The sequence below is a fragment of the Taudactylus pleione genome, unplaced genomic scaffold (assembly GCF_031769625.1).
Source record: "Taudactylus pleione unplaced genomic scaffold, aTauple2 ptg001400l, whole genome shotgun sequence".
NCBI lineage: Eukaryota > Metazoa > Chordata > Amphibia > Anura > Myobatrachidae > Taudactylus > Taudactylus pleione.
In genome coordinates, this window is record NW_028285800.1 from 348,160 (window position 1) to 363,571 (window position 15,412).

The 15,412-nt window shown below is 46.9% G+C and overlaps 1 protein-coding gene across 1 annotated transcript in view; it reads left to right on the top strand.

Annotated features, from left to right (window-relative positions):
* The window catches only part of LOC148442742 (TATA box-binding protein-like 2), a 57,666-nt gene that overhangs the window by 25,912 nt on the left and 16,342 nt on the right, over positions 1-15,412 (top strand). The window contains exons 3-4 of the mRNA XM_088463543.1: positions 873-960; positions 1,019-1,110. Coding sequence (XP_088319669.1) covers positions 873-960; positions 1,019-1,110 — 180 coding nt within the window. The remainder of the gene's footprint in view (positions 1-872; positions 961-1,018; positions 1,111-15,412) is intronic.

The following is a 15,412-nucleotide window of genomic DNA, read 5'->3' on the forward strand; positions in this document are numbered from 1 at the left end:
TTAAAGGTTTATCACTATAATTGTTGGTATTTAATCAATCAATTAATATATTCCAGTGCGGGATTCTCTTCTCTTTTTTTGTAGTTAGTATTGAATTCTGCCACTACTAATTAGTGGCGATATGAATGGTGGCAAGTATTGTAAGGACAGCTGCTATTCAGAGCAGCCGTCGTTTGCACTGGAGCAACGCAGAATTTCTCTGGTATATAAGTGTCAAACATCGCAACTTACAGCGAGTTGGATACTTAATTACCGGGGGCCCCTTGATCTTAAATAAGCCCCTCAGCATCTTAATCTAGATACATATGAGCAAAAGAGTTAGTTTATGAAAATGGACATTCCTTAGCTCCAGCCCAGTGGCCAGTCACTTTGGGGTATGTACAGTATGTGTTGCTGGCAGATGTTTGCTCACATAGAGGTCTATTTACTAAGCTGTGTTTGGTTGGTACCTTATCTCTGTTCACTTTTTATCTCCTAACACAGCTTAGTGCATAGGCCCCATGGACCAGCAACAGTGTATGCTAATTGCACACAAGTCCTACGCACCTCCAATACTGTCCTACATAGACTTCACTGATGCCTTTATCCCAGATACCAAACTACTTGTACCACACCCCCAAGCAATCCATGTTGCCCAGTGTGGGTTTTTTTGTTTTTGGGCCTATAATCTCTTCAGCAAATCAAAATATTTGGCCATTACAAACAAATTAATGTTTTTGTTTATTTTCTAACACTTAAATCTAAATGTGAAAATGTTGAACAAATCTTTTTCTATGTATTCTAACACTGACTTAATGTTGGATATCCCTTTTGAATGAAATTGGTTACTGGAAATGCAAATGTGTTTTCCACTTTGTTTTTGATTTCTCCAGAAATATTGTGTCCACTGTGAATTTAGCCTGTAAACTTGACTTAAAGAAAATTGCCTTGCATGCCAGAAATGCAGAATACAACCCAAAGGTAGGGTATGTATGTATGTATGTATGTATGTATGTATGTATGTATATCCTGTCTTTAGAGATTTGCAGCAGTTATCATGAGAATCCGGGAACCCAGGACAACAGCACTTATATTCAGCTCTGGGAAAATGGTCTGTACTGGGGCAAAGAGGTGAGGCTGATATATAGCATATATTGGTATGATCTATATAATTTTAGTTTGCCGTAGGTAAAACCTGTATATTTAATCCTAAAACAAAATACTGTAACCTCTATTCTGTGTGCACTTAAGGACAGCATGTATTTCATGGCTTTCACGTTAGATGGATATTCAAGATTATTTGTACATACCATAAATAAAGGGACCATACAGATGTGTCCTCCACACCTATCCTGTGTGCGACACATGGAACCACTTAGACGCTCCACCAAGGGTAGTGATTCTCGGACTTGCATACTTTTTAATATATTGGTGTCTTACTTGTATTGTAGTGGCACACAAAGTCTCTCCCAGCAACTACATCCAGAGCCAGTGTCCAGAATACCTGTAATGATATAGGAAAGAATCCTGGACTGCACACCCATACATTTTGTTTTTTATTTTTTTTTGCAATAAATAGGTTTTTAGCATAATCATGGCCAAGGTTATGGGCCTACCCACCATATCCAGGTAACCTCTGTATGGTAGGTCCCTAACATACTAAGTTTCAAATCCAGAGCGCAGGACACCCCCAAATCAGCTCAGCCGAGCCACCCAAGGGCATCGCTCTAATAAGATAAGTGATGTGTGAAGTAAGAAAGGTAAGAGCAGCTGCGGCTGCATATATAGAATAGAAGTGAAAATAAAAACAAACAGTAAAGTTTTAAATGTGCAAAAAAGGAAGAATGTGTTATAATCTGATGCCCTGAAGCAGACCAACCAAAGCAATCCAGGGGACCCACGCTCCAAAAAACAACCCAAAGTTGCACTACAGTATATAACTTTTTTTTTTTTTTTAAATAATTTTTATTGTTAGAACAACAAAATATTGTGATACAAATATATATTCACAATCATTCAACAAAATAATTATAATATTTGCAGTGTGGAAATCCAGATATAAATTGTAGTTGCGCATATAAGAAACATTTATATACATCGTTACATATATTATTACTGTCAGTAAATCGGTTTCCATTAATGGTATAGATCAAAATCATAGATCAAGTCAGGTCAAAAAGGGGGGCCATTATCAAGCACTTCCAAATTAAACCATGATGTTAGTTGGAAACATTTCCGTATGGAGTCCTTAAGTGATGGGGAAAGAGTACGAATATAGGGTAACCATGTGCCAAAAAAACTTTCAGTATACTTTTCTTTATTAGTGGACGTCTCTGTCCAATCCATTGTAAACAAAAATATAATTCTAGGGTGTAATAATGTAAGAGTAGGTGGGTTAGGGTCAATCCATTGGGAGAGAATGGTCTTTTTAGCTGCTGCCGTCAATTTGGGCATAAGTAGCTTTTTTCCCTTAGTCAATCTCTGAGAATGTGTGTTTTCCGATATATTCCAAAAAGCCCATTCTCTAAGAATCACAAAATCAATTTTTAGAATTTCTTTAATATAATTATTAAGTTCCTCCCAGAAAACTTGTACCTGTGGACAATCCCACAGGCAGTGCACGATATAAGCGTTAGGCGCTGAGCATTTATAACAGTTTGCGTCAGGCGCATCACCAATAATGTATTTCAATCTAGGGGTGTAGTATGCTCTGTGTAATATTTTTAGATGCATTTCAGCATAAGATACTGATCCCAGTTGTTTGTTCATTTTAAAACATGAAAGAGCAATAGACTCTATGGGGATTTGTGGGAAGACCTCCTTCCATTTTGCAAGTCCTGTAGTACTTGTTTCTAAATCAATAAGTGGTCGGGCACAGGAATATATAAAAGATGTTGAAAAGGGTTCTTTTGGTTTACAGCGTAGTGCACTATCTAGACACCAGTTTAGATCGGCTTCCGAAAATCCACGCGACACATTTTTTTATATATAACTCATCGCCTGTAGATATGGAAATAAAGGGATAGTGACCAGAGGAAATTTCTCCTGCATTTGTGAACGAGTGAGAGGTTGAAGTGTTCGGTACATTTACCAATTTTTACACGACCAAACACCACTGGCGTGCCAGCATTTAAATTGGGCGGAGTTACCAGGTGGAAAAGACGAATTTTTCCATAATGGTAAAAAAATTGAGGACAATTTGGATAAATGGGTTTGTGATCTAATAACTCTCCATGCTATGCATGTCGTATTTATTAATATGTTTTCTCTAGCTTCTGAAGGTATATTACGAGGATGGGTATGTAAAAGAGATATCAGGTTGTGGTGGGGAATAAATGCCTGCTCCATAGAGTATGTGGTGTAAATGTTGTGACCTCCAATCCAGTCCGTTGCTATTCGATAATTAGCAGCCATAGCAAATTGTCTGAGACATGGCAGATTTACCCCTCCTAAATGTGTCTGCTGTTGCAATTTAAACAATTAAATTCTGGGTCGTTTTCCTGCCCATATAAATTTTTGTAGGGCCTGATCACAAAATGTAAGGTCTCTTTCTACTTCAGGGTCCACAGGGTTGACCTTGGGGTATAGCTGGATCTGGATCCACGGGCACCACGCAGTTAAAGCTTTAGCTGCTCCCAGGATGCACTTGGGTCCATCCTCCTCTATACCCCGCCCCCGAGCCACAGGCACCTCAGTTTGAGTTGGTGCTCGGCCGGAGTCGGGTCACCCTGCGCAGAGGGGCTGCAGGAGCAGCCCCCCAAAGCTTTTTAATTTTTTCTATGAGCCTTTAATTTTTTTATTTTTACTGAGCTCTTCAGAGTGGCAGCGAAGGGCTGTCTGTGCAGACGCCCACGCTGCCGCTCTTACTCCCCGCTGGCGCCGCGACGCCAGTATCGCACTGGGGATTGCGGCAGGAGGCCAGAGTCCGTACTAGCCGGACTCTGGGGACCTCCCTGGACTACTGCCGGAGACGCCGGGGAGAAGGTAAGCCGCGAGTCGCCAATTAGCAGCGGCTCGCGGATTTTACTATAATGCAGTCCTTTGCCCCCGGTTCTAGGGGACAGACCGGGGGCTGCTAGCAGTGGCGGCGGGCTCCCTCTCCTCGGAGGTATACCCCGTGAGACCACTAGACCACCAGGGATTTAACACGGCAAGCGGGTAGCCGGCAGCCCTGGGGTTAATGGCTAGCCAGGGGAGGAAGCCTTCCCTGTTTAGCAGCTCATCCCCTCAGCTCAGCGCGCCTTTCAGCACGTAGTCTGGCGTCGCTGAGCTGCAGATTACTCGGCCACTCCTCCTCTGAGGTCTCTGGGGGCCATCTTCTCTGTGGCAGCGCAGATCTCTCAGGGAGCACGCGGACCGGTCCCCCTGTGTACCTCTCCCCCGATCAAGGACAGTGTACACAGCGCTATAGCCCTCCCAGACACTGAATCTGGGAGGTTGATTGTAGTGGAAAAGGTGCAGTGAGTATAACTTCTCTGCATGGTATGTGACTTTTGCTAGTGCTGCCTGTCTGTGCATATTTCTACTTACTGTCAGCTTATACCTATCCCTTTACTTCTCCTACAAGCCCTACAGGTGTGCGGGGGAAGGGTGTTTCTATAAACCTCACCTATATAAATCACGTATTTGTGAGGTCCGTCACATACAGTTGTGTGCTACACCGTACCATATTGTGGGCTGTTGTTCAGCACACTGGTGAGTGCGCTTGATTCGACTGTTGCCAGATAAATTTATTTCTGTAATATATTTTGTCATGTCGGACAAGGAGATTGAGCACTCCGTGGCTTCGGTGTTGGTATCCTGCGGACGCTGTTCTGCAGGAGTGGATAGGGAGGATTTGTCACAGGATGGCCTGTGTAAACAGTGCCAGGTGGTTCCTGGCCCCTCAAAACCTCCTATGACGCAGGAACCACCATGGGCGATGTTTTCTCAGGTGCTGGTGTCTATTGCGGACCGTCTGTCGGTCCCGACTGCGGTTCCTGCTAGGACGTTGCCTCACCCGGCCGTCACCCATTCCCCGGGTGTCCCGCAATTATTGCGAACCCTCCCGGGTCTCTGGCTGTTGATCCTTATGCGGGGTTGCCTATGTATCTACAGGCTTCCCCTGTGACGCAGCAGTCTGTGGTGCCCTTCCAGGCCCCTATGGCGGCTCCTCCACCCTGGGTGGATGTGCTCTCCAGTGCCGTACAAAATTTGGCGGCCGCGTCTTTGGCTTTTCAGACTGTTGCAGACTGACATGCCTTCTAGGGCGTCAAAACGCACATTAATGGCGCAGGCGGCTCATGTATCGGACTCAGAGGGGTCCTCAGATGATGGGGAGGTTCCTGATGACACTGACTCGGACACATCGGTACAGGAAATGGATACCAAGTCGTCCATTAATGTGCGAGCACTGGTTAGGGCGGTGCGAGCCATTCTCCTTATAGAGGATGAGGCACCAGCTCCTAAGTCGAAGTATCCTAGTTTTCAAAAAACGAAGGTGGCTTCTGCGGTGTTTCCCATGTCTGATCAGTTGACGGATCATATGGCGGTGGCTTGGCAGGCGCCCAGTAAGAGATTTCTACCTCAGAAGCGGTTGGCTTCTAATTACCCCTTTCCTGAGGCACATTGTAAAAAATGGGAAACTCCACCGGCGGTAGATTCTCATTTCACCCGTTTAACTCGGAGCGCTACTTTGCCATTACCGTCTATGTCCTCACTGAAGGATCCCACGGACAGGAAAGTTGAGACTTGCTTAAAGTCCATTTTCTCCCTCTCAGGGGCAGTGGCCCGACCATCCATGGCCATCTCCTGGGTGGCCAAGGCCATTGAGGGATGGGCCAACGCATTGGAGGATACCTTTCCGGACGACGTTCCGGATGTCCAGAGGGCGTTGTTGGGACAGATGAGGGAAGCTGCTTCCTACATTGGTGAAGCTTCTTTGGATGCTAGTCTGCTGACTTCTCGAGTATCGGCTGCAGCAGTGTCTGCCCGCCGATCCTTATGGCTGAGGTCCTGGCGAGCGGACTCCGATTCAAAGAAGGGCCTGGAGGCCTTACCTTTCAATGGGGAATTACTGTTTGGTCCGGACTTGGACAAAATAGTGGACACCCTGGCTAAATCCAAGTCCGCTTTCCTCCCTTCAGCGGCAACGCCTGCCAAGGTTTGGAGCTCTGCTTTTCATTCCTTTCGGGTTCAGGGTAAGGCAAAAGGTCAGTCCTTCCTGAGACAGTCGGTGACTAAGTCCACCCCTAAACCCAAGAAGCAAGCCTGGAGTGCTCAGCGCCCTTCTTCCAAGCAGGAAGATAAACCGGCGGCCTGATGTGGTGGGCCTCCCTCTGGGGGACCTCAGAGTGGGAGGCCGACTTCTCCAGTTCGCCCAGTGTTGGCACAATACCACCACGTATGCCTGGGTTCGAGAAGTAGTCTCTCAGGGGTACGCCCTGTCTTTTCGGGTCCGGCCGCCACGCCAGTTTTTTTGCACGAGTCCTTCTCTGGACAAGACCAAAGCTTCCCAGATGCAGGTAGCTGTACAGTCCTTGCTATAAGCAGGGGTCATTGTTCCCGTTCCGCAGTCTCAACGCGGGACGGGATACTATTCTACTCTGTTTCTGGTACAGAAGCCCAATGGTTCTCATCTCCCCATCCTGAATTTGAAGTCTCTGAACAAATACCTCAGGGTTCCCAGGTTCAGGATGGAAACGTTACGTTCCATCATTCTGGCGATGGAACCCGGGGACTACATGGTCTCCCTGGATATCCAGGACGCCTATCTTCATGTGCCCATAGCACTGGCACACCAGAGGTATCTGAGGTTTGCTATACTGCAGCATCACTACCAGTTTCAGGCGTTGCCTTTTGGCCTTTCCACGGCTCTGAGGGTGTTCACCAACATGATGGCAATTATGGCCGCCCACCTTCGGGACCAGGGCATACGGCTGCTGCCGTATCTGGACGATCTTCTTTTGCTGGCGAGCTCCCCGGAGGTACTTCTTCGACATCTCCACCTGACCATTGCTTGTCTTCAGGCACACGGGTGGTTGATAAATTGGAAGAAGTCATCTCTGATCCCATCACAATGGATGGTTCATTCGGGAGCCCTTCTGGATTCTCGTCCGCAAAGGATTTTCCTGACTCCGGAAAAGGTGTCTTGCCTACAACTGCGGATACACAGTTGCCTGAGCAGGGCCAGGGTGTCGGTACACTCTGCCATGAGAGTCCTAGGGTCCATGGTGTCGGCGTTCGACATGGTGGAATTCGCCCAGTTCCATTCCAGGCCCCTGCAGGGGCAGATTCTATTGGAGTGGAATGGGTTACCTCACCGGATCCGATCCCAGACACTGGTCTTGTCTTCGGATGTGCGCCACTCTCTAGCTTGGTGGCTTCAGCCAGCTCATCTCATCGAGGGTCGCCCCTTTTGGATCACGGACTGGGTTCTACTCACAACAGATGCCAGTCTCCGGGGTTGGGGGGCAGTGACCGGCTCGTTGTCTCTTCAGGACCGTTGGTCTGCGGAAGAAGCAGTTCTTCCCATAAACGTGCTGGAGCTGCGGGCCGTGTACAGAGCTCTGCTGTCGTCAGGCACCGCTCTTCACGGAAGGGCAGTGCAAGTGCAATCCGACAACGCCACCACAGTGGCGTACATCAATCACCAGGGAGGAACTCGCAGCCGAGCTGCGATGTCAGAGGTGTCTCAGATCCTGGATTGGGCGGAGCGCCACCTTCCACCGATCCCGGGAGTCCTAAATTGGGAGGCAGACTTCCTCAGCCGTCACGACGTGCATCCCGGGGAATGGTCGCTTCACCCAGAGGTGTTTCAACTTCTCGTGAACAGATGGGGACTGCCGGAGTTGGACCTGATGGCCTCTCATCACAATTACAAGTTACCCGTGGACGGCTCAAGGACAAGGGACGCAGGCGCAAGCCTGGTGGACGCGCTGTTGGTGAAATGGACATTTCACCTAGCGTACCTGTTCCCTCCGATCTCCCTGCTACCTCGGGTACTCAGAAAAATCAAACAGGATGGGGGCACGTTTCTGCTGGTGGCTCCAGCGTGGCCCAGACGTCCTTGGTACTCCGATCTCAGGAGCTTGTCCGTAGACGCTCCGTTCCTTCTGCCTCAGTGTCGGGACCTGCTGTCTCAGGGGTCCTGCCTTTACCCGGTTCTGGGTCGGCTGTCTTTGACGGCGTGGCTCTTGAGACAGCTGTCTTAAGGTCCCGCGGTTTTTCTACCTCCGTCATCGGTACCATGCTGAGGGCGTGTAAGTCTGCCTCTGCACGGATTTACCACAGAGTGTGGCACACTTACTTTCAGTGGTGTGAGTCCAGAAACTTTGATCCTCAGGTGTTCAGGGTTTCTAGGATTTTGGCATTTCTGCAGTCAGGTCTTGACCTGGGCTTACGTCTTGCTTCCCTGAAGGTTCACGTGTCTGCTCTGTCCGTATGGTTCCAACGACGGATCGCTTCCCTGCCTGATGTTCACACTTTTTTCCAAGGTGTGCTTAGGATTCAACCTCCCTTTGTGCCTCCTGTGGCTCCATGGGACTTGGCGGTGGTTCTTTGGGTCCTGCAGGGACCTCCCTTTGAACCTCTTGAGTCGGTTGACCTCAAGTGGTTAACACTTAAGACTGCTTCTCATGGCAATTGCTTCGGCCAGGAGAGTATCCGAGTTGGGGGCACTTTCCTGTAGTCCCCCCTTCTTAATTTTTCACCAGGACTGAGCAGTACTTTGCACTCGTCCTGAGTTTTTGCCTAAAGTTGTTTCTAAGTTCCACATCACTCGGGAACTTGTGGTGCCAGCTTTTCAGTCTCCTGATCTTACAGCTGGTGAGGCTTCATTGGACGTTGTCCATGCTCTAAGAATTTATGTTGATCGGACTGCTTCAGTTAGAAGGTCCGATTCGTTGTTTGTCCTCTTTGTTGGCAGGCCAACCCCTCTTATGAAAACCAAACAAACCTTAGCCCGTTGGCTTTGTTCTGTTATTAGGGAGGCTTATGTACAGGAAGGTTTACCTGTTCCAGCCTCTGTTAAGGCTCATTCCACTCGGTCTGTGGGTCCTTCTTGGGCTGCTAGACGTGGTGCCTCCGCTGTTCAGCTGTGCAAGGCAGCCACTTGGTCTTCCATTTAGACGTTTTTGAGATTTTATGCATTTGACACCTTTGCCTCTCAGGATTCATCCTTTGGGCGCAGGATTCTCCTTTCTGCACAGGAGCGTCCCCGCCCTTAGTTGAACTGCTTTGGGACATCCCCAAGGTCAACCCGGTGGACCCCCTATGGACCCTGAAGTAGAAAACAAGAGATATGGTAAGAACTTACCTTTGTTATCTCTGTTTCTACGAAGTCCATAGGGTCCACAGGGCGCCCGCCCTGACGCACCTGGCTTCGAATGGGCTGTGTGGCTGGTCACCGGTTTTCAGTCTCCCATTTCTGCGAGTATGGTTTTCTTGTGTGTTCCAGTCTTCCTTCTCTCTGTTTAGTCTCCTCCTCCGGCCTGGGCTGCTTACCAATTGAGGTGCCTGTGGCTCGGAGGCGGGGTATAGAGGAGGATGGACCCAAGTGCATCCTGGGAGCAGCTAAAGCTTTAACTGCGTGGTGACCATGGATCCAGATCCAGCTATACCCCAAGGTCAACCCTGTGGACCCTATGGACTTCGTAGAAACAGAGATAACAAAGGTAAGTTCTTACCATATCTCTTGTTTTTGTCCAGGATAATTGGCAATATTTGGAGAATATAAAGTAATCTGGGGAAACTGATCATTTTGTAAAGGTGACATCTACCTATGTAGGATAGTGGAAGATGGGCCCATTTATTGAAATCATTATATGTTTTTAACAATAATGGGGTATAGTTAACCTCATATAGCTGAGAAGGGTGCGAAGGAACATTGACCCCTAAGTAAGTAATGTATTTATCTGCCCATTTGAAGGGAAAGGAATTTTCCCATCCTGCCTTCGCCTCCCCAAAAAAGGCCAAGGCCATAGTTAATTTTAAAACCCGCTATCTCCTCGAACACCTGCAGAATTTGTAGGAGTAGTGGAATAGCTTCCTTAGGGTTGGCAAAATATAATAGGAGGTCATCAGCAAATACCGAAAATGTAATCTCGTGTTTTGCCAAGAAAATGCCTCGCCAGTCCCTTGCTTTTTCGAAATGACGCAAGGAGGGGATCTAGGGCTAAATCAAAAAGTAGTGTCGAAAGTGGGCAACCTTGTCTCGTGCCTCGAGTTAGGCAAAATGGTTTGGTATTTAAGAGATTTATTGTCAAAAAGGCTTTCGGATCTTGATATAATGTTTCAAATATATGAATAAAATCGGGACCAAACTCTTGATAGTTAAATATGCGTATTAAATGAGACCAAGACACTCTATCGAATGCCTTGTCAGCGTCACAACTCACCACAATGTTTCTTTTACTTTTCTCCATATGTGACTGATGCATTGCTGCTAAAATTGTGCGTATATTGTGAGTAGAGTGACGTCCTTTAATGAAGCCTGTTTGAGCCGGATGCAATAATTTAGGTAGTAAAGATTGTAAGCGCTGGGCCATAATTTTGGAAAACAATTTCAGGTCCTGACTGAGCAGAGAAATTGGGTGGTATGAGGCGACTAAAGCAGGGTCTTTATTGGGTTTCGGTATAACTATAATGCGTGCGGTATTAAATGCAGGTGGTGCAGGATTTCCGCCCGGGGTTTTACCAGTAGGTAACGCTTTTATAATAGAAGTAATCTCTTGCTCTGTTATAGATAAAAGAAGACTCTCTCTATCTAATGGTGTAAGTTTGGTTAATCCTGCCTGTTCCAAAAACTTAATTCCTTTATCTGAGTCATCCATAGGTGCCTGGTATAATGTTTCATAATATTGTAAAAATGCTTCTGCGATTTTATCAGGCATCCTAGTGGACTCGGAGGGGGTCAAATTGATTAAAGAAATAGGCTTAGAAGACGTCTAAGATTTTACCATTCTTGCTAAAAGTTTACCAGGACGGTTTCCCTAACGAAAGTATTTGTTTTTTTTGATAATTGAGGTTTGTTTGGTACATATCTGGTCATATAAAGCCTTAGCATCCCTATATACAATATATAACTTGTCTGTTTCTGTACCTGTAATTATATATCTGGGGTAATTAGCTCAGTATTGAGGCAGTGAGTAGGTGCATAATAAAGATCCACGCGCAGTTTTTTTAGGTTTAAATGAAAATAAATGGTGCTTTATTTGTCAGCATTTCAGGAACAAAATAATAAACAACCTAACCCCTCATGCAGGGCACTACCTCACTGCTTGAACCCTGACTATATTGGGCAGCTAGTCTGCAAATATAACAATCTTTTGTAGTCCCATGCCTGTCTCTTACAGGTATAAACACAGCCACCTGACTTCACACAAAGTCTCTCTTGTGGTCCTCCCTGCCTGGCTTGCAGGTCTGGACACTGGCCTGACTTCCACAAAGCCACACAAACCGTCCCAGAGATTTGCGGTACTCCCTGCCTGACTGCAGGTCTAGACATCGGCCAAGCCTTTTCCCCACTGGCCTTTTGGCTCACTGGGCTCTGTAGCTGCCACAGTCCTCCTTGGAATGATTCCACATGTAGCCTGACTGGTCTTCCTCGTTAGCTCTCACCTGAGCTCTCTCCATAAGTCAGCCTCTAGGTGTGCTCACAATTCCTTGTTCTACCCTGTGTGGGCGGGTCCCACACAGAATACTGTACATGGCTCACTATTGCCACCTACCATGATATTGCCACACAGTGTATTGTAATTTTTGTAGCATTAGGCACTTCTGCTGGTGGCAGAAGCTACCCCGAAGCTAAGTAACGCACCTATGCAATTATCGGGCCAATCACCCGATATTGGCGTTAGCCATTAAACTGCTTAAAAAAACACACCTGCAATCAGTCTGATCGGGAGGTCGTATCTTATATGCAGTTTAAGATGCCTAACCTCCTGATCCATTGAGGAACGTGCACAATGAGCTACAAATGGCTCACTGTGTACGGGGGTCACACTGATAAGATCATTGCTCTGAGGATCGGAGCGTTTATCTGATTTACTGAGTGATTGCATAGTGTTTACGTAGCTTAAGTAATATCTACATTCTGGGGTCATAAATAGGCCTTGACCTTTCTTCTTCAGGTTCCATAGGGATCCACAGGGATACTATGGGATAATGTGGTTGGAGTGATCCAGGTACCAAACAGTTAAAACTTTCAGCTCCCAGGATGCCTCTGGTCCTCCTCCACATATACCCCACCCCTGGCCACAGGCATTCAGTTGTTCGTTTGGTGCGGCAGAATTCAGACACATTTGTAACAGGGGACTGCTCAGGCAGTCCTAATCTTGTATTTTCTATGTTTTGAGTTAGCAGTCTGAGCATCTGAGCGGGCCGCAACACCAGTAACATCTCTGGTGATTTCGGTGTGTCAAGGCAGAGCTTGCTAGCAGCGATGCTGGGGCCCGGACTGCAACCGGAAGCACAGACATGTCAGGTAAGGCAATTTCTTGTTTCTGGCGTCGGAGACGCACCGGAAACCGCTGCAGTGAGGGCTCGAAGTGTCCGCGTCCTCACGACATCGCCGGGGCCTTATTGTTTGACGCCGGGGATTTCCAGTAGACTCTTCTGCTGCCATGAGGCAATCATACCCGGCTGGTTGATGCAGCTTAGGGAAGGTAGACTCTCCCCTGGCAAACCTACCCAGATGCAGTTCCTTCAGAGGTTTTCGCACATCTGGGTTGCTCTTCCTACTCGCCTCGTGTATATGAGACACTCTCAGTCGATTATCTGTGCGCTGCTGTAGCTGTTGGTCTCAGGAGGTCTTTGGGTCAGTCTCCTTGTATACCTCTCCCATGGGTCAGGTATATAATGCTCTATATCCTACCAAGCATCGTGTTTTGAGTAGTTGATTCAGAGCCCATTGCAACTAAATTGCATATGCATTATATGTGACTGTTTGCTGGCTGCTGTGTTGATACTGCCTTTTATTTCTGACTGTCAGTTATAACTATCACTGTTTTTCTCCTCATCCCTCTGTTGCAGGTGTGTGGGAGTTTTTTCTTTATACTTTATACATTTATTTGTTATTAATGAAGGCTATCACATTACATTACTTTGCATTATTACCTTTTTTATAGTTGATACGGCAAAAAGTAAAGTGAATCAGGAGGGGGAGGCCCCTGTGCTGGTTTCATGTAAATCCTGTTTGGTGGGCTTGTCCTCTCAGGACTTTATAAAGGATGGTTTGTGTGCTGTCTGTTATAAAGAGCCACCTCACCCAGTATACCAGTTCCTATACAGGAGCCATTGTGGGTGTCCTCCTTGTCTCAGGTAATGAAGCAGATTGTGGATCGTATGGCTACTCCCACACTGCCTCCTTGTATGGGGTACCCACAGCATGCTCTGTTTGCACCTCCTATACATCCTTCCTGGATGGATGCTCATGTCGACTCAAGTCAGAGTATGGTGCAGTCAGCTGTTGCAAGCAACTGGTAGTCACTAAGCCGCCTACACAGAAGTTATATTTTTATTGGTCTGTTCAGCATATGGATTTGGACGCATCATCGGAGGAATCAAATTATGCGCAGGGTTCTTCTTCAGGGTCTACCTCGGGAGAGGAGGACTATCCTTCTACAGTGGATGTTTCATCTTTGGTGAGGGTGGTTAAATCAATCCTAGGTATACAGGATGATGAAGCATCTCCTAGTAAGTAGACTCCAGTGTTTAAACACCGGAAGGTGGTAAAAGCTGAGTTTCCTAAATCCGAGCAGCTCAATGAACTTATGGAAGAGGCATGGGGTAACCAGGATAAACTGTTTTATGTCCCTTTAAAGATAAGCATCATTGTATCCTTTCCCAGCTTCTGAATGTGGTCACCCACAGCTATGCGAGCGGCCAGGAGGCAGTTCTAAAAAAAAAAAAAAAAAGACCGGCCCTGATTCAGTGCGAACGCTCTGTCAGAGCGTCTGGCTCTGAATCCGGGCCAAAGATCCTACAGATGGGGAAAAGCGAAATGTCTGAATGTGATATTTCCATCATCAGGAGCTGGTACTCGGGTAGCCAAAGTGGTTGAAGAGCATTGGAGGATTCTCTACCAGATGCTACCAGAAAACAGCTAACATCTCCCACATACGGGAAGCAGCCTCCTATTTGGGAGGAGCTGCAATAGATGCTTTAAAAGCTAAGAGTCTCGCATCTGCAGCCTCAGTGGTGGCTCGTAGGGTCCTTTTTGGTTAAGGTCCTGGAAAGCTGATACATAGAAGGCTCTGGAATCCTTAGCTTTCTATGGAAGTATACTTTTTGGAGCAGAGTTGGATAAGATAATAGCTACTCTGGCAGCTTCAAAATCTTCAGATCTGCTATCTACGGCTACATCAAAGTCTAGGCAGTTTTTTTTTTTTTCCAGTCCTTTCGTCCTCGGGGACAAGCAAAGGAACAGTAGTTTTCCAGGAAGTCTAGTTTTTGCAGGACAACCAGGCAACGAATTAAGAGGTCTGGGCCGGCCAAACGTCCAGCATCTAAACCGGACCACAAACCCTCGGCCTGATGGGGTGGGCCTTCTCCTGTGGGATCCCAGGGTGGGGTCCGACTATTTCAGTTTGCGGAGGACTGGCATCAAACAACAACAAATGCCTGGGTCCGAGAAGTGGTCTCTCAGGGGTATGCCTTCACTTTCCGGAGGCATCCTCCCCAGAAGTTTTTTTTGCACAAATCCTCCATCAGATGCGGTCAAGGCCTTGGCCCTTCAGTAAGTCATTTACTCCCTGCTGCAGGCAGGGGTAATAATACTGGTTCCTGTGTTGCAACAAGGAAGGGTTAGTTATTCCAATCTATTTTTGGTTCAGAAACCGAATGGGGCTCATCGCCCTATTCTAAATCTGAAAACCCTCAACAAATTTATCCGCGTACCAAGTTCCATATGGAAACTCTTCGGTCAATTATTTTGGCAATTGAGTCTGGGGATTTTAGGGTTTCCCTGGACATTCAGTATGCGTGTGCATGTGCCACACGCATTCTGCATGTGCCTATTACGCCATCCCAGCAATTTCTACGGCTTGCTGTCCTTCAACAACATTACCAGTTTCAGGGGCAGCACTTTGGTCTATCTACTGCCCCTCGAGTCTTTACCAAAATAATGGCAGTTATGACTGCCTATCTCAGGCGTCAGGGAATCAGAATACTACCATATCTGGACGACCTTCTGCCCGCTTTATCCCCATATTCAGTTTGGAACCGGCGAAAACGGGAGCCTGCGGAAAGGTATCAGGAAAAATAGTGGAATTTTTGGGAATTCATCCTGGGACCACCCTAATGATGTTCTGACATGGGGGATCACTGTGGGTACCTCCGTTTTTCCCTGCTGAAGGTAATTGGGGTTTTTAAATAGCCGCGGCAGGTGTTTGTTTTGCGTTTATGAAGAAGTGATGAAGAATAGCACTTAATTTTTTTTTTTGGTAAAAAATTA